The 27,875-nt window shown below is 44.2% G+C and overlaps 2 protein-coding genes across 5 annotated transcripts; one reads left to right on the top strand and one right to left on the bottom strand.

Moving 5' to 3' along the window:
* Nucleotides 1–1,539: 1,539 nt before the first annotated feature.
* On the bottom strand, nt 1,540–13,521 carry LOC125620673 (myb/SANT-like DNA-binding domain-containing protein 7). Of its 4 annotated transcripts, none has more exons than XR_012664587.1 (4): nt 13,431–13,521; nt 7,259–7,466; nt 2,754–3,163; nt 1,540–2,164 (listed from the first exon to the last, which is right to left on the bottom strand). XR_012664587.1 is itself a non-coding variant. In XM_048816699.2 (4 exons), exons 3-4 carry the CDS (start codon nt 3,335–3,337, stop codon nt 2,107–2,109), a joined length of 642 nt encoding a protein of 213 aa, XP_048672656.2. In that variant the 5' UTR covers nt 3,338–3,358; nt 7,259–7,466; nt 13,431–13,521; the 3' UTR covers nt 1,540–2,106. The 4 variants fall into 4 exon arrangements, 3 of the variants coding, with proteins under 3 accessions (XP_048672656.2, XP_048672657.2, XP_048672659.2); XM_048816699.2 differs by having other exon boundaries at nt 2,754–3,358; XM_048816700.2 differs by lacking the exon at nt 13,431–13,521 and adding an exon at nt 13,056–13,159 and having other exon boundaries at nt 2,754–3,358.
* PDP2 (pyruvate dehydrogenase phosphatase catalytic subunit 2) lies at nt 13,142–26,270 on the top strand. Its single transcript, XM_048816695.2, has 2 exons — nt 13,142–13,236; nt 20,693–26,270. Exon 2 carries the CDS (start codon nt 20,746–20,748, stop codon nt 22,351–22,353), a length of 1,608 nt encoding a protein of 535 aa, XP_048672652.1. The 5' UTR covers nt 13,142–13,236; nt 20,693–20,745; the 3' UTR covers nt 22,354–26,270.
* The last annotated feature ends 1,605 nt before the right edge of the window (nt 26,271–27,875 follow it).

Here is a 27,875-nt window from a genome sequence, read left to right as displayed (position 1 = left end):
CCGTGTCGTCAGTCGCCCCTCCCTCCGTCAGAGCAACGGCAGACAATCGTTCCGCGCCTTTTTTCTGTGCGGACGCCATACCAAGGCAAGCATGGAGGCTGCTCAGCTCACTTTGGCAATTAGGAGCACATTAAACACCACACGCATTATCCAGCAGTATATGCAGCACCAGAACCTGGCAAAGCGATACCGGGTGAGGAGGCGACGTCAGCGCGGTCACGTGAGTGATCAGGACATGGACACAGATTTCTCTGAAAGCATGGGCCCTGCCAATGCATGCATCATGGTGCGAATGGGGCAGGTTCATGCTGTGGAACGCCGATTCTGGGCTCGGGAAACAAGCACAGACTGGTGGGACCGCAGAGTGTTGCAGGTCTGGGACGATTCCCAGTGGCTGCGAAACTTTCGCATGCGTAAGGGCACTTTCATGGAACTTTGTGACTTGCTTTCCCCTGCCCTGAGGCGCATGAATACCAAGATGAGAGCAGCCCTCACAGTTGAGAAGCGAGTGGCGATAGCCCTGTGGAAGCTTGCAACGCCAGACAGCTACCGGTCAGTTGGGAATCAATTTGGAGTGGGCAAATCTACTGTGGGGGCTGCTGTGATGCAAGTAGCCCACGCAATCAAAGATCTGCTGATATCAAGGGTAGTGACCCTGGGAAATGTGCAGGTCATAGTGGATGGCTTTGCTGCAATGGGATTCCCTAACTGTGGTGGGGCTATAGACGGAACCCATATCCCTATCTTGGCACCGGAGCACCAAGCCGCCGAGTACATAAACCGCAAGGGGTACTTTTCGATAGTGCTGCAAGCTCTGGTGGATCACAAGGGACGTTTCAGCAACATCAACGTGGGATGGCCGGGAAAGGTGCATGATGCTCGCATCTTCAGGAACTCTGGTCTGTTTCAAAAGCTGCAGGAAGGGACTTTATTCCCAGACCAGAAAATAACTGTTGGGGATGTTGAAATGCCTATATGTATCCTTGGGGACCCAGCCTACCCCTTAATGCCATGGCTCATGAAGCCGTACACAGGCAGCCTGGACAGTAGTCAGGAGCTGTTCAACTACAGGCTGAGCAAGTGCAGAATGGTGGTAGAATGTGCATTTGGACGTTTAAAGGCGCGCTGGCGCAGTTTACTGACTCGCTTAGACCTCAGCGAAACCAATATTCCCACTGTTATTACTGCTTGCTGTGTGCTCCACAATATCTGTGAGAGTAAGGGGAAGACGTTTATGGCGGGGTGGGAGGTTGAGGCAAATCGCCTGGCTGCTGGTTACGCGCAGCCAGACACCAGGGCGGTTAGAAGAGCACAGGAGGGCGCGGTACGCATCAGAGAAGCTTTGAAAACCAGTTTCATGACTGGCCAGGCTACGGTGTGAAAGTTCTGTTTGTTTCTCCTTGATGAAACCCCCCGCCCCTTGGTTCACTCTACTTCCCTGTAAGCTAACCACCCGCCCCTCCTCCCTTCAATCACCGCTTGCAGAGGCAATAAAGTCATTGTTGCTTCACATTCATGCATTCTTTATTCATTCATCTCACAAATAGGGGGATGACTACCAAGGTAGCCCAGAAGGGGTGGTGGAGGAGGGAAGGAAAATGCCACACAGCACTTTAAGCACAGCACTTTAAAAGTTTACAACTTTAAAATTTATTGAATGACAGCCTTCTTTTTTTTGGGCAATCCTCTGTGGTGGAGTGGCTGGTTGGCCGGAGGCCCCCCCACCGCGTTCTTGGGCGTCTGGGTGTGGAGGCTATGGAACTTGGGGAGGAGGGCGGTTGGTTACAGAGGGGCAGCAGTGGCACTCTGTGCTCGAGCTGCCTTTGCTGCAGCTCAACCATACACTGGAGCATACTGGTTTGGTCCTGCAGCAGCCTCAGCATTGAATCCTGCCTCCTCTCATCACGCTGCCGCCACATTTGAGCTTCAGCCCTCTCTTCAGCCCGCCACTTACTCTCTTCAGCCCGCCACCTCTCCTCCCGGTCATTTTGTGCTTTCCTGCACTCTGACATTATTTGCCTCCACGCATTCGTCTGTGCTCTGTCAGTGTGGGAGGACAGCATGAGCTCGGAGAACATTTCATCGCGAGTGCGTTTTTTTTTCTTTCTAAGCTTCGCTAGCCTCTGGGAAGGAGAAGATCCTGTGATCATTGAAACACATGCAGCTGGTGGAGGAAAAAAAAAGGGACAGCGGTATTTAAAAAGACACATTTTATAAAACAGTGGCTACACTCTTTCAGGGTAAACCTTGCTGTTAACATTACATACATAGCACATGTGCTTTCGTTACAAGGTCGCATTTTGCCTCCTCCCACCGCGTGACTACCCCCTCAACCTTCCCCCCTCCCTGTGGCTAACTGCGGGGAACATTTCTGTTTAGCCACAGGCAAACAGCCCAGCAGGAATGGGCTCCTCTGAGTGTCCCCTGAAGAAAAGCACTCTATTTCAACCAGGTGACCATGAATTATATCTCACTCTCCTGAGGATAACACAGAGAGATAAAGAACGGATGTTGTTTGAATGCCAGCAAACATACACTGCAATGCTTTGTTCTACAATGATTCCCGAGTACGTGTTACTGGCCTGGAGTGGTAAAGTGTCCTACCATGAAGGACGCAATAAGGCTGCCCTCCCCAGAAACCTTTTGCAAAGGCTTTAGGACTACATCTAGGAGAACCGCAAATGCCAGGGCAAAGTAATCCTTTCACATGCTTGCTTTTAAACCATGTATAGTATTTTAAAAGGTACACTCACCAGAGGTCCCTTCTCCGCCTGCTGGGTCCAGGAGGCAGCCTTGGGTGGGTTCGGGGGGTACTGGCTCCAGGTCTAGGGTGAGAAACAGTTCCTGGCTGTCGGGGAAAACCGGTTTCTCCGCTTGCTTGCTGTGAGCTATCTACAACCTCCTCATCATCATCATCTTCCTCGTCCCCAAAACCTGCTTCCGTATTGCCTCCATCTCCATTGAAGGAGTCAAACAACACGGCTGGGGTAGTGGTGGCTGAACCCCCTAAAATGGCATGCAGCTCATCATAGAAGCGGCATGTTTGGGGCTCTGACCCAGAGCGGCTGTTCGCCTCTCTGGTTTTCTGGTAGGCTTGCCTCAGCTCCTTCAGTTTCACGCGGCACTGCTTCGGGTCCCTGTTATGGCCTCTGTCCTTCATGCCCTGGGAGATTTTCACAAAGGTTTTGGCATTTCGAAAACTGGAACGGAGTTCTGATAGCACAGATTCCTCTCCCCAAACAGCGATCAGATCCCGTACCTCCCGTTCGGTCCATGCTGGAGCTCTTTTGCGATTCTGGGACTCCATCATGGTCACCTGTGCTGATGAGCTCTGCATGGTCACCTGCAGCTTGCCACGCTGGCCAAACAGGAAATGAGATTCAAAAGTTTGCGGTTCTTTTCCTGTCTACCTGGCCAGTGCATCTGAGTTGAGAGCGCTGTCCAGAGCGGTCATAATGGAGCACTCTGGGATAGCTCCCGGAGGCCAATACCATCGAATTGTGTCCACAGTACCCCAAATTCGAGCCGGCAACGTCGATTTAAGCGCTAATCCACTTGTCAGGGGTGGAGTAAGGAAATCGATTTTAAGAGCCCTTTAAGTCGAAATAAAGGGCTTCATTGTGTGGACGGGTGCAGGTTTACATCGATTTAACGCTGCTAAATTCGACCTAAAGTCCTAGTGTAGACCAGGGCTTAATGTAGATAGAACCAGACTGGTCTCTGCTGCACCAGTGGGTGTGGAATGAGGCCAGGGAGACTGGAATGACATTTTGCTAGTGGCTGATTGTGCTTATCCCATGTGCATTTACTGTTTTCAGTTTGTTTGCATTTCTGGGATTTGGATATTTGTTAGGTTATTTATGTAATAGGCTCAAAGTTTGGAGTTTGCCTTAATGAACCTAAAGGAATGTTATTGCTCTGACTGAAGTTTTGAGCATATTTATTTTGTTGGTGTCTTTATTAAACACACAGATCTAACCTTCTTGTAAAGGGTTCCTGGTGATGTCCCATTTTCCCAGCAGAACAATATCTACTGTAAACTCCTGGTTCAGTGCATGCCCTCCACCTGGAGGCACAAAAGTCTGTCGTGTGAGACAGAATCATTTTGTGTGTAGCTTGTGTATGTGGTGTGTTTTTTTTTTTTTTTTTTTTAATTTAACTCTATTGGTGCACTTCTAGTGTGCAGGGAAGGCCTAACTCAGTCTGTATGGTCTGCTGAGGGCAGCTCAGCCCATTCTTAGACCGGCCTCCCTTTGCAAGGGCTACTAAATACGTTTAGATATATTAACAATTCCCAAGTATTTAAATCTGTTATCGGTTGGTCAAACCTAACTGAAGCTGATGGGTGTAACAACTACCTTTCATCTATAATACATATAAAGTAGCCATTAAGCTCCTTGGGCCTTACCCATAGTTTTGATTAAGAAAATGGATGGCAGCATCAGATTCTGCGTGGACTATAGAAAATAAAACTAAATCTCTTTAAAGGATTCTTATCAATTGTCATGAATAGGCAATTCCCTGGATGCTGTGGCAGATTAAATCTAGTTTTCCACACTGGATCTTAAAAGTGGCTATTGGCAGGTGGAAGTAAATCCAAAGGACAAGGAGAACTTTTTTTGGCAGCTGAACAAAGCCTATGGCAATTTAAAATGACAGCCACACATGAAAGGCTAGTGGTAAGCGTATTACATGGCATGCCTCTCAGCTTGTTTGTTATGCCTGCATGATGAACTGGTGCATACTAAAAACTTTTACAGGTGGTCCCTGATAAGCTGAAGGCTGCCAATCTGAAACTGAACACAAAGAAATGTGAGGGTTTTTTTTTTAAAATATTTTACCCTGGGCACAGTTGGCAGAGATAGCTGCAGCGCTACAGAGTAAATTCTACTCTTGTTACAGAAGATTTATTTGGGAAGTTTGTTAATACTGCAAAACAACTTACACAAGTTTCACACTTACTGATGTCAACAGAATTACTCCTAATTTACACTGATGTAAAGCAGAATGGAATCAGACCTCTAATGTGCTATCTAGTGTGCCCTTGTTAGCCAAGAAGGCCAGTAGTATTTTGGGATGTATAAGTAGGGGCATTGCCAGCAGATCGAGGGACGTGATCGTTCCCCTCTATTCGACACTGGTGAGGCCTCATCTGGAGTACTGTGTCCAGTTTTGGGCCCCACACTACAAGAAGGATGTGGAAAAATTGGAGAGAGTCCAGCGGAGGGCAACAAAAATGATTAGGGGACTGGAACACACAACTTATGAGGAGAGGCTGAGGGAACTGGGGATGTTTAGTCTGCGGAAGAGAAGAATGAGGGGGGATTTGATAGCTGCTTTCAACTACCTGAAAGGGGGTTCCAAAGAGGATGGCTCTAGACTGTTCTCAGTGGTAGCAGATGACAGAACAAGGAGTAATGGTCTCAAGTTGCAGTGGGGGAGATTTAGGTTGGATATTAGGAAAAACTTTTTCACTAGGAGGGTGGTGAAACACTGGAATGCGTTACCTAGGAGGGTGGTGGAATCTCCTTCATTAGAAGTTTTTAAGGTCAGGCTTGACAAAGCCCTGGCTGGGATGATTTACTTGGGTATTGGGCCTGCTTTGAGCAGGGGGTTGGACTAGATGACCTCCTGAGGACCCTTCCAACCCTGATATTCTATGCTTCTATGATCTACAGCACTGAATTTCAATGAAAACTGCACCCATGTATGCCAGGTCTAAATTTGGCTTGCCTTGAGGGTTCCCCCTTGGTGATCACAACATAGTACAACAGCCCACATGTATGTAGGGATATGCTATAGTAAATAAGATCTAGATTCTATAACAACTCCGATACATCTACATTTCACACCAGTGTAATAGCATTGATGTAGTTACACTGGTACAAACCCCTCGTGTTGATGTGCTGCACTGGTGTGAAGTGGGGCTTTCACTCATGCACTTTTCTTTGGTATGCTGGATTAAGTTGCACTGGTGCAAGCTCTGTTTTGCACCAATCCAGTGCATTAGGAATTTATACTGATGAACCTACATCAATGTCTTTACATTAGCCTGATTTTCCTTAATGTAGCTAGAGCCAGAGGCCTGGTGTAAACTGAGAGGTTATGCCAATTTAATTTAAATCAGGTGTTAAATTGATACAAATCCCTGTGTGGGCACTCTTATTTCACCTTATTAGTGGGGTTTTTCCAGTTAATCTTAAACAGATGCCTAATCAACTTGCCAAATAAGATAAACCAAAATATGCTGTGTTCAAACCAAAATAAGTGTCCACACAGCCTTTTGCACCAGTTTAACTAAATCAGTGTTTAAAAATCCCATCTTCAGTTAAACTAGGTCAACTCTGTCTGTAGACAAGGCCTTGGTCAGTGCTGTAACAGCAGGGGTAGGATGAGGTTGGGACTGGAATGACATTTTGCTAATGTCTGTTTGTGCTTATCCTGTGTGCTTCAGTGTGTTCAGTTTGTTTGCATTTCTGGAATTGGGGTATTTGTTTCAGATTATTTATCTAACAGGTGTTCAAAGCGTGGAGTTTGCCCTAAAGAAACTAAAGGAATGTTATTGCTCTGACTGAAGTTCTTGAGCAAATTTGTTTGTCCCAGCTTTGTTTTTATTTGTCTCATCTCTAAAATTAGATCTGTGTCTATTAATGTGCTAGTTATTCATGCCCACCTTTGAAACTTCAGAAGATGAGGTGTAGCCTAGTGAAGTGCGTGCTCCGCGCAATACCTACCATAAACATGTGGCTCAGTGCATGCCTCTGCATGGAGGTTCAAAAGTCCATGTGGGGTGAGGCAAGGCCATTTTGCCTTTCAAAAACCTATGTAGTTCTACTGGCACACTGCGTGTGGGCGAGGCCTAACTCAGACTGTGTGCTCTGCTTAGGCACTTCCTAATTACACTTCCTAACCACACAAAACTGAACACCCTAGCTCTGCCCCTTCCCTGAGGCCCCGCCCCCACTCACTACATTCCCCCTCCCTCTGTGGCTTGCTCTCCCCCATCCTCACTCACTTTCACTAGGCTGGGGCAGTGTGTTGGGGTGAAGGTGCGGGCTCTGGGGTGGGGCCAGAAATGTGGGTTTCAGGGCTTGGAAGGGGACTCTAGGCTGGGGCAGGGAATCGGTGTGGAGGGGGGTGAGGGCTCCAGCTGGAGGTGTGGGCTCTGGGCTGGGGATGAGGGGTTTGGGGTGCAGGAGGGAGCTCTGGGTTGGGTGGGGGCTCAAGGCTGGGGCAGGGGGTTGGGGTGCAGGCTTACCTTGGGTGGCTCCCAGTCAGTGGCGCTGCAAGGCTAAGGCAGGCTCCCTGTCTGTCCTGGCACCACGCTGCGCCCCGGATGCGGCCAGCAGGTCCAGCTCCGAGGCGCAGGGGCCAGGAGGCTCCACACACTGCTCTCACCTACAGGCACCATCTCCCATTCGCCACAGTTCCAGTCTTCTGGAATTTCCACAGTGCTCCAAGACTTACTAAAAAATCAACATTAATGGTTGTGTGAGTTTCTCAACCAGCTCTCTTAAAACTCTTTGCAAGTTATCTGGAGCTGCTGATTTAAAAAATGTCTAACTTCAATTTCTGCTGTTTAACATTTTTTCCATTCCACTATTATCTCGGGGGGGAGGGGGGGAAGAAAGGAGGGAGTTTCATCACATAAAGAACAGAAATATTTAATAGAAAAAGCTATTCTAGATCCAAACATTTTCTAACCCTTTAAGGTAAGTATTCTAAACAGTTGTTTGGTAAGCGAATATGAAAAGGTAGTTTCCATGCTTGAAGCTCCATCTCGAACTCACTCCTTGCTTCTTGCCTTTAGAATCACTTACATTTGGTGAAGTGTCTTGCTCAATTGTATCCATCTATTAACTCTGCTAAAATGAGAACATATCCAGAGATGTCACTGCTACATCAAAATCACTTTAATTCGCTAACACTTACTACTTCTTCCCTAAAGGTATATGACCTTTTTGTCTCTTCCTAAGTTTTTGGCACCTCTGTTGCTAGGTATCAGAGTAACAGCCGTGTTAGTCTGTATTCACAACAAGAAAAGGAGTACTTGTGGCACCTTAGAGACTAACCAATTTATGTGAGCATAAGTTTTCGTGAGCTACAGCTCACTTCATCGGACGCATCCTTAAACGCAAACTTTGCAGACGTCTAGTCCAAGCATCCTCTATCTGATCAGAATACACCCAGTATCCTAGTTACTGCTGAATAATCAAGATTGTTCTGTAGGTCTTTCCTAGGATTACTTCCACTATGAATGATAGCTCACTTTCCAGTATATTTGACACCATTTGCAAAGGATATCCAATTCAAACCAGGCCTCTGAAATATGACTGTTGCAGAGGCTGCATAAAGTCACTGAGTCTTGCCCGTGCAGAGTGCAGCATCAGGATTTATGCATTGCTGAAGTGGAACAATTACAAATGTCATTGTCTTTGTCAGCATTTCTCTCTCCTGCCTAGTGTAACGGTAACTAACACCGAGCTGGTTACCCCCCCTCAGACTGTAATCAGAGGCAGCAATTCATTCCAAAAATAATGCCACCTTAATCTTTTGTTATGAAACTTGAATTGGCCAAGATTATGACTAATGAAGATCACTTTTAGTATTATATCGAGATTGCATTAATGGAAGATATTGCATTCAATGTTAAGGTTACACGATTAAAATTAGTCAGAATACTGAAGAATCTAAAATAACTAACCTGCCCTACTGAAAGCCTGTATATTCATGTACTTTACATCATAAGCAGCTATATAGTAAGACAGTAGTTTTATTTATTCAGCCCCAACATAAGCTGGGAACTTTACAGATACAGAAGACAGATCCCTGCCTTTTGAGTTTACAATCTTAGACCCTGATTTTTCCAATGAACTCTGTACCAGTGGGCCACTGCACCCAAAGGATTACAGGATTCAGTTTAAGGGCTTGGCTGTGGCTGGCCTCTCCATGGATATGGTGCCGGGGGGGGAGCAGTGCATGGAGTGGCACGTGGGCCACCATTGCCTTGTCCTCCCCTTCCCCCCAAAGACTGATCACAAGCATAGTCCTTGAGCACACATAGTGTCTTTCATAACCTCACATTTCTTCACCTACACAACCACACCAGTCAACAGGGCTAGCTGGCTGTGGTAATAAGCATGTGCTGCACTTATCTTAAGGGGTAATAGCAACTAGCAAAGTTTCCCTGGTGTCTCAAAGCTCCTACTGAGGTGATACAGCTGCACCCCACCAATCCAGGCCTGTGCTTTCAGGGCCTGCTGAAAACCTATTAAAATCAGTCAACAGATTCCCATGGGTTTTAAGAAGTATCAGAACAGGCCTTAAATGCATGATGTTTCAAAAATGACCTGTAACTTTTGGTTGCCACAGCTCTGGGTGCTCAACAACTTAAGGGTCCTTGGGGTTGGTTTATTTGTCAGAAGTGCTGAGTATCCACATGTCCCCCTGACATCATGAGTCAGTATTATGAAAATTTAACAATTAAATAAACCAAAAGAAAAACCCTTAAGTATACTCAGTGGGGGGCAAAAGAAAAGCACTTATCCTACGGGTGCTCATTAGATACCTTTTGTTGTTCGTTACTTGGAATACAGTAAACCAATTATTTAAAATCAAACATTTAAACTACCATCTCAGGAAAGCGCAATCTAGGTACTTGAAATTACGTTAAACTATTAGGGAAGATTATTTACGAAACTGTAAAATCCACCACCATTTGGAATGTGTAAAATAAGGTTGAATAAAACTAAAGAAAATGTACCGTAGGAACAACTCCCCAAGAAACAATTGGCTTGGAATGACCAATTGTATTTGTATTATTATGGTAGTACCTAGGCACCTGAGTCACAGAACCCGACTCTTTCCTGGTAGGCACTATACAAAGAGAACACAAGGATGGTCTCTGCCACAAAGAGCTTATAATCTATATAGCTGACTTCCGTTTCTAATTTTTTCTGATTCTGTAAAGCTATCCATAAATCAAATTCTAAATAGGCAGAGCTAGTCAGTTGGTAAAATTTGTTAAAAATGAGGAGTGCAGGTTTGTACCTGCTTGACTTTAAAATACTGAGGTTTAAAATTGTATGAACACATAGATGCATCTACCTTGCTAAGGTAGTTGCCAAGATTGTACATACAAATAAAGTTTTCATCACAAAGTCCAACTGTTCATATAAGTGGCCATTTGTGCGCTGTTACCCAGTTGGCATTTACAGTTGCAATAAGAATATAGAATGGCCATAGTGGGCCAGCCCAATGGTCCATCTAGCCCAGTATCCTGTCTTCCAACAGTGGCCAATGCCAGGTGCTTCAGGCGGAATGAACAGAACAGGTGATCAAGTGATCCATCCCATCACCCTTTCTCAACTTCTGGCAAACAAAAGCTAGGGGTTCTATCCCTGCCCATCCTGACTAATAGCCATTGATGGACCAATCCTTCATGAATTTACCTAGTTCTTTTTTGAACCGTTATAGTCTTAGTCTTCACAACATCCTCTGGCAAAGAGTTCCACAGATTGTGTGGATTGCGTTGTGTGAAGAAATACTCCCTTCTGCTTGTTTTAAACCTGCTGCCTACTGAATTTCATTTGGTGACCCCCTAGTTCTTGTGTTATGGCACACAATTTGTGCTTGTGACCTGCAAATATTTGTGGCACATATGCATGCAGTTTTTAAAATTAGTCCCCAAATGTACTTTTCTTCTCTTCCCTTCTGCTCTCTCACTTTGGGGTACCAAGGGGCAATGCTGTAAGAACATCAGCTTCTAGCTCTCCCCTAACACTCCCACCCAGATCCTTGACCATACAGGTATCTCAGATGGATTTCCACCAGTTCTGTTGAGATAAAGAGTTAGAAACAGGTACTGGATCCTTCTGAAAAAGGTACAGAGCTCCTATATCTAGACAGGTGTGGCATACGAGACCGTTATATCTAGGAAAAATTGCAGAGCCATTGGCCATTATCTTTGAAAACTCGTGGCAAACGGAGGAAGTCCCGGATGACTGGAAAAAGGCTAATGTAGTGCCAATCTTTAAAAAAGGGAAGAAGGAGGATCCTGGGAACTACAGGCCAGTCAGCCTCACCTCAGTCCCCAGAAAAATCATGGAGCAGGTCCTCAAAAAAACAATCCTGAAGCACTTACATGAGAGGAAAGTGATCAGGAACAGTCAGCATGGATTCACCAAGGGAAGGTCATGCCTGACTAATCTAATCGCCTTCTGTGATGAGATTACTGGTTCTGTGGATGAAGGGAAAGCAGTGGATGTATTGTTTCTTGACTTTAGCAAAGCTTTTGACACTGCCTCCCACAGTATTCTTGTCAGCAAGTTAAAGAAGCATGGGCTGGATGAATGCACTATAAGGTGGGTAGAAAGTTGGCTAGATTGTCGGGCTCAACGGGTAGTGATCAATGGCTCCATGTCTAGTTGGCAGCCGGCGTCAAGTGGAGTGCCCCAGGGGTCGGTCCTGGGGCCGGTTTTGTTCAATATCTTCATAAATGATCTGGAGGATGGTGTGGATTGCACTCTCAGCAAATTTGCGGATGATACTAAACTGGGAGGAGCGGTAGATACGCTGGAGGGCAGGGATAGGATACAGAGGGGCCTAGACAAATTGGAGGATTGGGCCAAAAGAAATCTGATGAGGTTCAATAAGGATAAGTGCAGGGTCCTGCACTTAGGACGGAAGAACCCCAATGCATAGCTACAGACTAGGGACCGAATGGCTAGGCAGCAGTTCTGCGGAAAAGGACCTAGGGGTGACAGTGGACGAGAAGCTGGATATGAGTCAACAGTGTGCCCTTGTTGCCAAGAAGGCCAATGGCATTTTGGGATGTATAAGTAGGGGCATAGCGAGCAGATCGAGGGACGTGATCGTCCCCCTCTATTCGACATTGGTGAGGCCTCATCTGGAGTACTGTGTCCAGTTTTGGGCCCCACACTACAAGAAGGATGTGGATAAATTGGAGAGAGTCCAGCTAAGGGCAACAAAAATGATTAGGGGACTGGAACACATGACTTATAAGGAGAGTCTGAGGGAACTGGGATTTTTTAGTCTGCAGAAGAGAAGAATGAGGGGGGATTTGATAGCTGCTTTCAACTACCTGAAAGGGGGTTCCAGAGAGGATGGTTCTAGACTATTCTCAGTGGTAGAAGAGGACTGGACAAGGAGTAATGGTCTCAAGTTGCAGTGGGGGAGGTTTAGGTTGGATATTAGGAAAAACTTTTTCACTAGGAGGGTGGTGAAACACTGGAATGCGTTACCTAGGGAGGTGGTAGAATCTCCTTCCTTAGAAGTTTTTAAGGTCAGGCTTGACAAAGCCCTGGCTGGGATGATTTAATTGGGGATTGGTCCTGCTTTGAGCAGGGGGTTGGACTAGATGACCTCCTGAGGTCCCTTCCAACCCTGATATTCTATGATTCTATAAAACAGTTACTGAGTAAGGCTGAAATTCCATGTGCCTCAGGCCATGATAATAATGGATGGAAAAGCAGGAAACATCACTGATTTTTTTTAAATCATGCCTGCTAGTTGAAGCTGCTTAGGGAGTCAGTTAAAATAAGTCCAGGGTAGATGGCTTAGTGGGTAGTGGACAAGGAGGCACCTGCTTTAGACATTTATTACTTAGTATTACATTTATCATTAGTGTCTCTGCAGGGGTAGAGGGCACGTTGTCTTGTTGCACGGAGGGAATGGCTGTCTGTTAACTACAGTAATAGTTCCTGCTAGACTCAAACACACACCACGGAGCAAGATTGAGCTGGGCTTCCCCGTGGCTTTTAATGGCTGTGGTGGGTAACGGGGTACGCTGGGCCCAGAAGCACGTCTCACCAGGCCTGGCAGTGGAAAGCATTTGGGGGACCCTACATGCGGCCTGCAGCACCACTCCTGAGCACGGAGTCCGAGCCACAGCGTGGAGGGGCCTCTGCCCTGGCGCTAGAGCCCCGGGGCCAGCCCCCAGAGCGTCTCCCCTACGGCCCAGCTCTGCCGCTCCTCTCCCCTCCCCGCGCTCCCCTCACACGGGGAAGAAGCAGCGGCCACCGCCCCGGACAAACCTGCCTGAGGCGGGGCCTGTGGGAGGCTCCCCAAGCGGAGCAGCCGATTGGCTGCAGGCTCTGCGCGTCAGGGCCCCTCCGCCCTGGAGCTGCCGGACAGCCCCGAGCCCGCAACCGGCACAGCGGACTAGTGTCTGGGCCGGCGCGGCGGGCAGCCTGAGAGCGGCGTCCCTGCAGCCGGGTAAGGGCGGCCGCGGGGCCGAAGTGCGTCGCTGGGCGGGAGCCGCCGCGTGGGGCAGGGGGAGCCGGGGGCTCGAGGGGAGCGGGAGCCGCTCCCTTGGCGCTGTGGCGATGCTGAGGCCGGAGCCGCTGCAGGGCGCGAAACCACGGCCTCTGGTGCTGCCCCTTCCCGCTTGCGGCGCCGCTGAGCCCTACCCCAGACGCCTACGCAGCGAGTGCGACCCAGGCACGCTCCGCCGAGGCCTCGCTCCCCTGGGGAGGGGAGGAGCCGGGCGGGTCTCGGCCGCGCCCGTGTGTCTGCGCTGGGCGGGCCGGCCGCTGGCTCGCCGCCTCGGGGAGGGCCCTAGGGAAGGGCAAGGCGAGCCCCAAGCCGTGGTGGCGTGGGCTGGACCCGCGAGCGCACGGAGCCGAGGGCAGGGCGGCTGTTACCCGTCTCCCCTTGTGGGGGACGGGAGGCTGCTCCGATAGAAGAAAAGGAGTACTTGTGGCACCTTAGAGACTAACCAATTTATTTGAGCATGAGCTTTCCTGAGCTGAGCTGTAGTTCACGAAAGCTTATGCTCACATAAATTGGTTACTCTAAGGTGCCACAAGTACTCCTTTTCTTTTTGCGAATACAGACTAACACGTCTGTTACTCTGAAACCTGCTCCGATAGGGTTGCCGGGTGTCCGGTTTTCGATCCGAGCGCCCTGTCGAAAAGGGACCTTGGCGGCTCCGGTCAGCACCGTTGGGCCGTTAAAAGTCCGGTTGGCGCAGAGCTTGCAGCCTCCCTACCTGGCTCTGTGCGGCTCCTGGGATGCAGCCGGCATGTCCCTTTGGCTCCTAGGGGTAGGGGCAGCCACGGGGACTCGACGCGCTCCCCTTACCCTGAGCGCTGGTTCCGCAGCTCCCATTGGCCAGGGACTGTGGTCAATGGGAGCTGCGGGGGCGGCACCAGCATGTGGAGCCGCCTGGCCGTGCCTCTGCCTGGGAGCCAAATGTGTGACTAGTTCCCATGAGCCATTTGAGGTAAGCGCTGTCCAGAGGAGTCTGCATCCCAATCCTCTGCCCCAGTCCCCTCTTGCACCCAAACTCCTGTCCGGACGCTGCACCCCAAGCCCCTTTCCCATCCTGGAGTTCCCTTCCGCACCCTGAACCCATCATTTCTGACCCCATCCTGGAGCCCATGTCATCAGCCAGAGCCCTCACCGCATTGTGTAGTCATACAGTACAGAACCAGACTGCAGCTTTACTTTTCAAAGGGAGTGTTTAGAATTACTGAGGTGCTCAAGACAAGTTCTGTGTAGAAAGCTTCAGTGTGAGGTCCGATAGCACCACATGCCCTTAAGAGGAGTCATGCAGATATGGGCAGTAGAGAATGCAAAAAGTAGATAAATAAACAAGGAGGTCTCTCTCAAATGATCTAACAACCATCCTTGACAAAAGTAAAAATATGACAGGTTTCAGAGTAACAGCCGTGTTAGTCTGTATTCGCAAAAAAAAAAAAAAAGGAGTACTTGTGGCACCTTAGAGACTAACCAATTTATTTGAGCATAACAAGTTTATGCTCAAATAAATTGGTTAGTCTCTAAGGTGCCACAAGTACTCCTTTTTCTTTTTGTAAAAATATGAGTTATTCATAGGCTTCTTATTGCTTCATGGCAATAAGCCACTCCTGTTAATGTAGGAAGAGTGGTATTAGAGCTGTTTGGAACACTTTAGATCAGTGGTTCTCAAAGCTGGTCTGCCCCTTGTTCAGGGAAAGCCCCTGGCGGGCCGGACTGGTTTGTTTACCTGCCGTGTCCACAAGTTCAGCCAATCGCGGACGCAGTTTGCCGCTCCAGGCCAATGGGGGCTGCGGAAAGCGGTGTGGGCCAAGGGACAGGCTGGCCACCCTTCCTGAAGCCCCCATTGGCCTGGAGCAGTGAACCGCAGCCAGTGAGAGCCGCGATCGGCCGAACCTGCGGACGCAGTAGGTAAACAAACCGGTCTGGTGCTCCAGTGGCTTTCCCTGAACAAGCGACAGACCAGCTTTGAGAACCACTGCTTTAGATAACTTTTTGTCAAAATATGCTGGGTTGTCAAAACTGAAATGTTTTACGGAGAGAGACTCAATTCACTGAAGTTCTCACCAGGAAGGATTCTGAAGTCCCCTGTGAACTCTAGACAAATCCGGACATAAAGATTAATTGAAACCCTGACCGTTTTGATTGGAAAACAGACACTTAGACACAAATCTCTTTCACAACAAATATTTGAAAGGTTTTGTTTTCACTTCACTGTGGAATGAAAACAAATTTGAAACCTCAGAAGTTTTTGCAAAACTGAATTGTTGTCCTCCATCCAGCTCTAAGTGGTAAGTTTAAGCAAATGACTTGCTAGGTCTTTAAAGAAATTCACAAAAAGGTGTTCACACTAAGACTATGTCTGTGTTAGCACTGTTGTTCGGATAACTTATGTCACTCAGGGGTGTGAAAAACACACACCCCTGACCAGCCTAAGTTACACTAACAGAAGTGTTGGTGTGGATGGTGCTATGTTGGCGGGAGGCGCTCTCCTGCTGACATAGATACTGCTGCTTTTTGGGGGTGGCTTATTTATGTCAATGGAAGAGCTCTCTCCCACTGGCATGGAGTGGCTACATTTGAGATCTTACAGCGCCGCAGCTGCATCGGTACATCTGTACCACTGTAAGCTCTCTAGTGTAGCAATGGCCTAACAGTCAGGAGCCTAAACAATGGTTGGCTCTATCTGAGGTCTTTGCTAGGATGCTGCAAAATGGAATTTTCCTGGACATATGGCTTTCCCCTACTTCCACAACTCTGCCGTACCCTGAGCAGAGCCGAAGCATGGACTTTGTACCCCAAGGAAGGTACAGAGAGGGTGATGGAAACAGCAATGTGGCAGATGACACAGGATGACAAATTACCACTGAGCAACACAAGCTGTTGTCAAAGTAGGAATCAACATATATGTTGATGTTTGGTCCAGTTCACATTTTAAAAAAAAAAAGGGGGGGGGCACCAGTGTAACTACATCAATATAATTACACTTCTATAGACCCTTAATATTGATGCATACACTGATGTAAATCAGGGTTTACAATACTGCAACTTAGGCTTTGTCTTCACTGCAGACTTGGGTTCAACCACTGTTTTCCCCTAGAACATGCTCTGTGTTCACCTATCTATGTGATCATACAACCACCATATCCTGAGGTATAAGGCACACCTGGAGTTAGGTTATCCTACATATTACTAACCCAAGGTAGTTACAGTGAAAATGTGCAGCCATGGCCAGTCACAAAAATCAAGACCTGATGGTCCTCTACTCCTTTCCCACAAACCACCCACCTCCCACCCCAGAACCAATTCCTGTGTTACTATCTTGCCATCTACCTGTGCTCTGACTCCTGACTGGAAGTTGCTTATATGCCTCTGCTAAACATCCTCAGTCCCACATGGCCTGTCTGCATTCAGTTCCTCCAGCCTCACCTAGCTCCGGTTATTGGATACAGCATCAGAGTACCTGGTAAACCTAAATAGTAGTGTGCAGCTTTAGGCCAAAGCAAGCAAAAAGCACTGTTTTAGCTCTTCCAAGAGGAATGTCGAACTGTACGATGGTATATCTCAGCAGCTGCAGTCTGAACACAGGATCATATGGACTGACAGCAGTGCAAGGAGAAGATAAAGGGGCTGAAGGTGAGGCACTGAAGACAATGGATAAGAATCCCAAATCCAGAGATGGCTGCTCCAACAATCTCTGTATTATGATGTTCAGAACATGGTTCTGTTCATCATGGCACCTTGAGCAAAGACCTCCATTTCAGCATGGATTCATCTGTGGATGACAACACATAGCCATGCAAATCTCAGGACTTTGCTGTTCTCTTCTGAACCAGGATGTTTTCAGATTAACAATGCCACTGTAACTGTTTGGGCATTCCATCTCCAGTTTTGAACATCTGTGAACCTGAGGCAAAAAGTTTGGCTAAGTAAAATGTGTATTGGTTGAGTAGTACAGTAGGCTCTGATCTAACAAAATATATATTCAGTAGAAGGGATGCTTCATAAGCGTTCCATCTCACATATACCATAAAGCCCTTCTTACAGTAGAGAAACACATTTTTATTGAATGCATACTTGATATGAAGCTATCAGCCAAACTTGCGAACTGTTGCAGAGATCTACCCAATGTTTAATAGCGTTTGAGTGTGAGTACTTAAGCATCAAATAGGTAAGAACTGCTCTAATGCCTATGATAGCTTTGCAAAACAACGAGGATTATTGAATTCAAATAGGTTTCCCTTTGGTAGGACAACTCCAGACAAATTGGCCTAACTAATTTACTCTACTCAACTGTAAATTTACTAACAGGATAGACACACAACAAATTGTAAAAGTGTCTATTGGTGTGATGGGGAGGGGTTTGGCACTAAGGCATGCAGTCATGGGCAGTGGGCGAATGCACCCTTGGAGGAGGCTAGCTCCTGGCCCCTCTGCCCAAGGCCTCGCCTCTTCTGTCCCCCATTCCCCATTGGAGCCCAGAATACCCCCCTCCACAGCTGCCGGCCACCCGTGTGAACCTAGCCCTACAGGGTGGGTGGCATGGTCCCAGCAACAGAAAGATGGGTGGTGCAGTGCGGCATGGCCCCAGCCTGCGGGTCTTGTGCGCATTGCAGCCCCCAGTCTGCCTGCCCCAGCTTCTCGGCCACAGAAGGGAACAGCCAGCAGGAGGGCGCCTGAGGGTAAAGCGTGGGTGGGGCCACGCCAGGTAGTTTGGGGAGGCACAGTCTTCACAATAGTCTGTTTGGGGAGGCACAGCCTTCCCCTGCCCACGATACCCACCACCGATGAGTCACAATGCTGAAAATAGACAAAGCTGCTAACGGCCTGAGTTAGAAGTCTTGGTTGGAGTGCTGGAGGTAGAAATGCCTATATGAAATCTCCAACAGTCAGTCAATTCTTGGAGCAGTTGAACTGGGATAGATGGACCTGTGAGGTTTTTTTTAACTATTTTTAATTAAACCTGCTGAAAGCAAGTCCAGTAAAAACACTGTTTAAAAGTGGATCCCGTCGGGGAAGCCTTGAATGAACTAATGCTCCCCCTGGTGGAAGACGTTAGCTTTGGTGGGAATCTTTAAGTAAATATCACCAGTGTAGAAAAGGGCTTTGCTGTTTTCCCATCTTCTGTTCTTGATGATTGGGATTTGCTGCCATTCATCAAAAGATATACTAGCAGGATTATCCTGGGTCTCTGTTGCTGACTTCTCTGCCAGAGAAGCCACCACACTGTGAAATCCCAACCTCTCTTAATGACTACTTGGAAGATGGGATGGTCCTCTCAGGTCATCTGCCTCAGTGGCATATATCAGTGTCACATATTGTTTTAAAAAATACACTCAACTCTGTGTGGGGATATCAGTAGTGTAATTGAAAGTGCTTGACTGTTCCTTCAATTTAAAGAGACAAGGTGGGTGAGGTGATATATTTTTTTGGACCAACTTCACTGTCATAGTGCTATGGTATTACTTTGTTCTCCATGCAATGATGTTTTGCCCCAGGGGTTAAACCCAGCTCTGATTAAGCAAGTGCAACTACCATTGTGTTGCATCTGCTACACGTAGGTAGAGAACAAAACTTAGCCCTGGAGTAAGAAGCGTACAACTATATGCTTGTCTACTTTCAGGCTAAATTTTTCCCTCTGCCTCTGAATGGCAGACAAGTGCTCTCTTACAGTGTGATGTTGATATGGTGAGCTTTGTAGTTGCAAAGAGTTCTTTCAGAATTAGTCCAATGTTCATATTCAGGGTGATCTAGATGGGACTGGAGATCTTAGTTTTATGACTGAAAATTCCTCTGCATAAAGCATCAATCAGATCTGAGATGAAAGGATCAGGTCCCAAGAATCTTTTATACAGTTTTCTAGCAGCCTCTGAACCATATAGTCCTGGGTGAACAATAGGCTTTTGATGTAACCTTCTGTTTCCCAAACGTCACCAGTCAGTTTACCACAAACTTTAAAAGAGACATGTAGACAATGACATTATTTCACCCAAGATTCATCTAAATGTTAATATTCCCCTTTGATCTCTGAATCAATAGCTATAGTGATAGAAAAGAACTGTTTGTTTACATGGCTAATATCTAACAAGATATAACTAAACACATACAACTAGTATTACCTCTAATTCTCGAACAATAGAGGTTTGCATTTCAAACTTAGTTCTAGGCTCCCTAACATGGAATTGCCCTAATTACCATTTACATACTTTTCTAAGATGTTTGTAAAGGTTGAATCTGGGTCATTTAGCCTGTGAGCTGCTTAAACTTTTCTTACCATGTGCCACTACAGGTATCTAACACCTGTAGTGAGATGGTGGCAGCTTATCTAGATTGTCATGAATGCCTCCAGATGTCTGCTGCTGTCAGGCCCAGTGCTTCCTCTCCTGTTGGTCACAGATTCACTTACAGATGAACACTAATTGGTTTGACTAACCCTAGGTGGTTTTGCATCCAAGCGTTAAGACTGGGATCACTGCCTGTGGCCTTTTTAGACTGGTTTCTGGAGACTGACAAGATTCGGCAGCTCACTAACCCCCAGCCAGTGTGCGGTGGTTTGGGGATTTTTTGTTTTTGTTTTTTGTGGGGGTGCATACATATTATGTCATGCCATTGTGAAATTATTTGACAAGAGGGAGCAGGACTCACTGTCTGGATGTAAGCAATTTAGAAGTGGATATGCCTATCCTCAGCAGCTTTCTGTTCTAGGAGCTATGCTAAATGACTGTTTGGCAAGACTTGTTTTCTCTGGGCATTTACTATGTGGTGATTGGGTGTTTAGGACTAAATAATACATAATGAATACTTAGTAGCATAGTCATCATTCTGATACTTGGTTTTTCTTATAGGGTCAGCACTGGTGAACAGAGGGAGATAATTATTTCTAGGTCTTGTCTGGGATAGCTAACGTACTTTAACCATCAGATAACTTTCTCTCTGTATTGTCTAAATGTTCCTTTCACTCAGATATCACTATCTTGATTTATGAGTCCCAGTACATGAAAGCACTGACACATGGGCTTAAAGTTAGACACATGCTTAACTGCTTGTTCTGCTTATTTTCACCTGTAGTCTATCACAATGAGCTATTGAAGCTTGCATTTCTCACCACTGTTGCAGTTTCTTACTTTAATCTTACTGTGATTAATGCGAAAAATATAGTTTTTGACTATTTGAGGTGTGATAAACTTACCCTACCTGTTCTGGTGAGATAATTATAAAAGAGACACACTTAGGCTCTTATATTCCATGAACTTACAAGTAAGTGATGGAAGAGCCGGTGCTTGTATAACACTCTCTTGTCCTTCAGTAGCGTATTAAAAATTCAGCTGTTTTTTCAAGTTCTAGGGGCTACGTGTGGAACATTTGTGTGTGGCTTCTAATTTTTTACATCTGCCTTATTTTTAACTCCTAGGTCTTGAAAAAATTTCCTTTGCTGAAGGACTCACTCTACAAAGAGTTCGTCTTATGATGTCCAGTACTGTATCCTCCAGGATTTTAAGTTCTGCAAGAAACAGTATCATTGTTTTGCAAGGAAAAGGATGTTTGTACTCAAGATACATCCCAAACAGAAACAAGATTAAATGGAAGTGTGGATTTGCCAAAGGGCCTCTTTCCCCTTTTGTGCTGAGCTGGAGCATCGACAATGTCTTCACCTTAAAAAAAGCATTCAGACATACTTCAACTGAAGAAGACGACTTCAGTCTTCAGTTGACACCATCACAAATAAATGATATACTAAGAGCAGGTGAATTCTCTCATAAAATTCATGAATTTGATGGTAAAAACACAAATTCTGTGCTGAAATTTGAGAGTAACCAGCTGGCTGCCAACACACCTAATGAAGATCGTAGAAGTGCAGCCACATGCTTGCAGACCAAAGGGATGATGTTTGGGGTCTTTGATGGTCATGCAGGTTATGCATGTGCTCAGTCGGTAAGTCAGAGACTATTCTATTATATAGCTGTCTCTCTCATGTCTCAACAAACGCTGGAAGAGATTGAGTTTGCCATGGAACGCATGAAACCAGTTCTGCCAATTCTGCAGTGGTACAAGTATCCAAATGACATCTACCAAGAAGTAGCCTCACTGTATTTGGATCACCTCAGAGTTTTTTGGCAGGAACTATTGAACCTAGACATAGAACTGGGATTCAGTGTAGAAGAAGCCTTGATATATGCATTCAAAAGGTTAGATTCAGATATATCACTGGAAGCTCAGGCTCCCCTAGAAAATGAAATGATGAAAAACACTGCCCTTCAAGTGGCTTTCTCTGGTGCGACAGCCTGTGTGGCTCACATTGACAGTGTTCACTTACACATTGCAAATGCTGGGGATTGCAGGGCAGTCCTAGGGGTTCAAGAAGAAGATGGAATGTGGACTGCACTCTCTCTTACTCAAGATCACAATGCTTTCAATGAAGCAGAAATCAGAAGGTTAAAGGGAGAACATCCTAAATCTGAGGCTGAAACTGTAATAATAAACAACAGGCTGCTAGGGATTCTCATGCCCTCTAGAGCTTTCGGAGATGTCAGATTCAAATGGAGTAAAGAACTGCAACACAATATTCTAGAGAATGGTTGTGATGTTGAGGCTTTAAATATTTATCAGTATGCTCCTCCCAATTACTATACGCCTCCCTATTTAATTGCTGAGCCTGAAGTCACCTACCATAAACTAAGGTGTCAAGATAAATTTCTAGTTATTGCTTCAGATGGACTGTGGGACATGCTGAACAATGAGGATGTCATAAAACTTGTTGCAGAACACGTAGCACAAGCTAATGTGCAGAAACCAAGGATGACTTTTCAGAAACCAGCCAGCTTGGGTTACATGCAAAGTCTACTGCGTCATAGAAAAGCCAGGGGTGTTAGCTCATATGACCAGAATATAGCCACTCACCTAATAAGGCATGCAATTGGAGATAATGAATATGGAGAGATAGACCAAGAGAAACTTGCTGCAATGTTGACTTTACCTGAAGATCTAGCAAGGATGTATAGAGATGACATCACTGTTACTGTGGTGTATTTAAATTCAGATACAATTGACAGCTACTACAAAGAAAATGAATAGGGGTTGCATTAATATTGTACCATGTAATGGTCAACTCTGATACTGGGGACCATTAATGTTTACTTCTACTAATAGTCAAGTTGTTACAATGCTGTTGCCTGCAAGTCCCCTGTTTTTTAATACTGAGAAACCATGAGCTCTTTTGGAAATAATTTTCTAGAATGACTAATTTGTAAGACTTCTCTGGGCTCCCAGTTTTGTGCTGATTGAAGTAAAATGTACTGCTAGCAGTTCAGTAAAATGTAAGTGGAGGCAGGAATGAAAGACAGTGAACCTACTCCTGGTCCCATTGACACCAATGGCAAAACTCCTGAAGTGAACAAAAAGCAGACAAATTGATCTAAATTAGTATAACTTGTCAGTGAAGGGTAGTACTTGTAACAGAACCAAGAGCAAGAAGGAGCCATTGTTCAAAGGCCTCATGTAAGATAGTGTGGCCTCCTCTCAAAGTATAGCAGTCAAAATTTAGAGGTGTACACTAGGAATGGACACTGTTGTATCAGATACTTGAAATTGACTAATTGCTAATAATATTTTATGCCTACTGGAAGCAAACAAACCATACTTTTTTCAAGACTGGCTGACTTTAAAGTGTGAAACTGAATAAAAATAGCATGTGTGCGAATACATACATGTGTAACAATCCACAGCTCTAGCACACTTTAAAATAGTTTACAATCTTGTCTTTAGGAATAGTATATATTTCTAATTTAATGAGTACTTTTACCACACCAACAGTACTTGATTGGAGTATTTTCTTATGCATATTATTTGACTTACTAAAAATCCATTTTATATTAGAAACTGCTGCTTCAGTGCACAATATTTCATAGATCCATCTGTGAAATTGCAACTTAGATATTGTCTGTCTATGTATTTGGAATTAATAAGTGCATCTGAAACTTAAATGTAGCAGTTAGAAACAATACTGCATTTACTTTTTCTTTAAAAAATAGAATCGACGACAATACTGGCATTTCACCAAAGAGAACTTCATTCTTGTTTTTTCTATTCCCCCTGCTTTTGGGACATGAACTGCTTACGTCCATGTGTACAATGCTGTTTAAATGCTCTTGATTACTATTCAGATCCTTATTTCCCTGGTGAATGTTTTTTACTTTTTTTTTTTTTACATTTAAAACAACTCGTGTTTGAGTTGTACTAAAAGAATCAATATTGTATAGCTTTCTTTTATACTCCACCTTCTAGAATACCGTATTTAAAGCTTGAAACTAGCTTTCCTTTTTTAAAATCTGGCCTACATTGTGGTGTAGTGACTTTTTTTGTTATGCATTGGCATAATTGCTGCCTTCAGGAAGGTGTATACTGTAGTTCTGGGAACAGAGGCCTCAGTTTTACTGTGGTTGCTGTCAGGAAAGTACCTGGGTGTGTGCTGCAGAGGTAGTAATATGTGGAACTCCACTTCACCCCCCTCCCCCCTACCCTTGTGTTCTATTTTTAAAAAAGGGTGGCTTTTTTTCTTAATTTTCTTGCATATTAGAGTGTTAAAGATATCTACAGTTCAGAGGATATTTCTCCTCCTAGTAACTGTAAAGTAGATAAAGTCTTGGGTCTAAATTAGTAACATTTGTGTCATGTGGCTTTTCCAAAAAAATGCATTTATTTATCAGTATAAACTATCTATTAATGGTTTGTGGAGTATTTAAATAAGATTCCACATTAAAACTACGTAGGAAACTGTACAAACTGTTAAAAATACTAATATGGATGATTAATCGTAGGCAGATTTGGGACAATTAAGTGTATGTATTTTGATGTTGTGCTAACAATTATTGCATCCCTGGTTGCAACTGTAACAGCATTCTCTCCATATTATCTAAATGTTCTTTTCCCTCAGATTGGACTGTCTTGATTTATGGGTCCAAGTACCTGAAAGCACTTAAGCATATGTGTAACTTTAAGCCCATGCTTAACTGCTTTGCATAATAAGGGTTGCTTTCCTGAATCCAGATCCTAGCACCATAAAAGCAACATACCTTAAAGTATTTTGTTAAGCACGTATCGGAGCAGAAAAGGCAATTTAACTTTGAGGCAGCTGGCATTTTTTCCATATTGCTAGTCAAATGTGGCATTTCTGTGCTTGATGTATACAGCAGAAAGGGTGGCTGAAAGAAAAAGATTTGTGTCTTGGATTGGTGGTGGAGGCTGAAGGAAAAGTGTGTGTGTGTGTGTGTGTGTGTGTGTCGGGGTTGGGGGACTGTTATAGGGGGTGTTGAAGTTTTGGTGTCTCATAGTCTCATTTAGTCTTAATCCATCCCTACCTGCTCAGGTGGCATTGGGCTCACTGACATTCCTCATTTGGAAGAAGAGGAGAGAGGCTGTGGAGGAGGAATTGTAGGCTGCAAAGCTAAGGAGGAGACTAGTCTCGGAGCAAGTTTTTTGAGAGCCCTCCCCAAACCTCTAGTTCCCATTTAGCCTTAATCTCTCTGAATGGTTTAAGTGGGATATCTTTTCCCATGTGCCTACACTTGGTTTTTTGTAAGTGTCTATGCATGTGCAGCTGTATGGTTTCGTTGTTTACGTCAGACTGTAACCATAAAAATAGTGCTGTAAAGGAGTGTATATCTAGACTACCTCTTATTAGATAAGGGCACTATATCATTAGTGATGTGGCTAAGAGAACAAAGGTGCTAGACTCTGGTAGAGCAGATAAAATCAAAACTTTATATATATATATATATATAAGCAATCAATATGCTCAGTAAAATACTTAGAGGAAATGCAAGCCTTTATCTGTTAAAGTACAGTGTTGCAAATCTAAGTACTTTTAAGGTATAGTTAAAATGACTTAATATTAACAAAATTAAAGACTATATAATTCATGTGGTCAGGGGTTTTGTTGTGCAAAAATTGAGCTGTGTGCAACAAGTGTCCCAAATGATCTAATGTTTTACTGCTACATATGCAAATATAACGTCTTTTTTGTTGTTGTTGTTGTTTGTTAGCAAATTGGTGATTATTATTTTGGGGATTGCAGTCACATCTGACAATAGGAATGGTACTAGCTCTAATTTCATGCCAGTCTGTGCCTGATTTAACTTGTACCACTGTAATTATTGTTCCTTGGAAAATGGTAACATTAAAGCAAGTGCTGAGTGTTCAGTTTACTGGCAAATAATGGTGTTTAGCTGCACACACTCTTGTATTTTGTTGGAAACCAATGGTGGCCAATTCCTGTTGGTGATTAAGTTGATAGCAAAACTCCCATCAACTTCAGTCAGAATGTGGTCATAACTTATCTTTATAACTGCACAAACATGTTTAATAGGCATTAATGTGTACAGTATGCAGTGCTTTAGTGTTGTGGTAACATGCTTCAGTGCTAAACCAATTTAAATGAAGTTAATATGTTGATCATATCACACAGGATAACTTGGTAGTTAAGTTTAGCTGCGTAAACCTTGCTGTATCCTAAATATCTACTGTAGCTTTACTGACAGTTTAATTGGCTTAGTTTGAGTCAACTTTATGTTTGGAGATTAAACATTTTTCACTTTAACTGTATTTTTTATAAGATCAAGTCAAGATGTAGTAATAAAACTACCTATTGCCTATGAAACTTGTTTTTTGCATACCTAATGTGCCTCTTAAATCTAAATAAAATAATCTTAGTTGAAACACTGGTGTAGGTACTCATCCCTTCCAAGGAAATGTGTTTATGTAAATCTGACTTTAATTTGGATTTGAGCTATAACTTTCTGGCATAATTTTGAAACTTATTTACATTATGCACAAATATTTGTTTGAGTGTTTGGTTAATAATGCTTTTCTCTCTCTACTTACAATGACTTATTTGTATTTAAATTTTCAAACCTTCATACGGTTTGTTGCTTTTTCTAACTTCTTTGTAAAGATTGAAGTGAATTAATATTTTGTAAATAAATATATACATCCTACACGTGTGTGAAACTGATTTCAAAATGCCACTTTAATAGCCAAACCTTTTTTGTCTGGGGGGCCCCTAAGGTGGGTGTTAGTGTACTGACCTCTACGGTGAGGCCAGGATCAAAACACCACCTCTGCTGATGTCATCAGCCAGTCTTCTGGGTTGCTGAATGTGAAGGTTAGAATCAGTTAACTTTCCTGGGTATATTTAATTGAACCTTACTTATCTACTTGAAAGTCCTAAATTTCTTCTGGTGTTGCATTTTCTTTAATGGGGAGGCAGGAAAATTAGAAAGTAGTTCCAAGAATTGATTTTTGAGAACATCTGATACCATGTAATAAAAGTTTCTAATTAATCTGAAAATGGTCCTCAGAGTCTAAACAGTGCAAATGAATGTTTATACTACAGGGTGGATTGATTTAAATCAAGGTGATTTTAAAATCACCAATTTAAATCAAGTGGAAAGCCTTGATTTGAATCATGACTTTTAATCAACTTTTCCATTTGTACTTCAGTTACTTTCTAAACAAAGATGCGTTCTCATTGGTTGATTATAAGCATTAAAACATGTTGATTTACAACTAAATAGAACCTTTACACTAGACTTGATACACTTTTTGTTACCTGGAAGGGTAAACTAAAGCTATATCATTGCTTTAATGTGTATAGTTAATTATTTTCAAAATTTTATTAATTGTACATTTTTAGTATGTTAGAAAATGGTGAATAATAAACTACTTATTTAGTAAACTAACTTGCTCATGATTTGTGTCAAGCTGCATTAGAATGGTAACTGGAATTTAATTAAACATATTTTTTATTAAAACAGCCTTAAATGTTTTTGTGTATATAAACTTCTCTTATCAAAACATGTTTCACATTCACAACTAAATGATGTATTTAAATAGAGGAATTAGCCAGTCATGGAATTAAACTGATGACTTCAGGTCAGCTTGGGACAATTTTCAGATATGCCTAAGTGAAAGTGACTGGAGCTTAAGTTCCTACTTGCCTAAGTCTCTTGAAAATGAGACAGTCTCCTAAGTTATGTAGGCTGTCCTTCAGGTTTTTAAAACTAGTAGATCTCATTCTCTTCCTCCTCCATTTTTATTCATAGACTGGAAAAGAAAGAAAAGCTTTCCTGCTTTTTTCAACTCCAAGCAGTTTCTCAACTTTGAATGAATTTGTCCAAATAAAGAAAATATTCTTTCTTTGTCTGCAGAAGAGGCTACTGCTGTCAAAAGCTGGTTTAGCATTTCAACAAATTCTGGTTTCAGGTGCTCAGCTAGTAACTTCCACCAGTTCGGTGGTGTGACTTTCTTTAAAACACTATCAACGAACATGTAATGCTTGGATAGTTCCTCTTAGGCCATGTCTATGCTATCACTATCAGCAAAACTTATGCCGCTCAAGGGTATGGAACCCCCCCCCCCAACATAAGTTACACCAACAGATGTGCCAGTATGGACAGCACTGTGTCATTCCTGCCGCCATAGCTACTGCATCTTGTTGGGGATGGTTTTAATTATGTTGGCGTGAGAGCTCTCTCCTCTCAGCATGGAACGGCTGCACAGGAGATTTTACAGCGGTGCAGCTGCATCGATACTGCTGTGCC

The sequence above is a fragment of the Caretta caretta genome, chromosome 12 (genome assembly GCF_965140235.1).
Source record: "Caretta caretta isolate rCarCar2 chromosome 12, rCarCar1.hap1, whole genome shotgun sequence".
NCBI classification, from domain to species: Eukaryota; Metazoa; Chordata; order Testudines; family Cheloniidae; genus Caretta; species Caretta caretta.
This window is presented reverse-complemented; position numbering and strand designations above follow the sequence as displayed.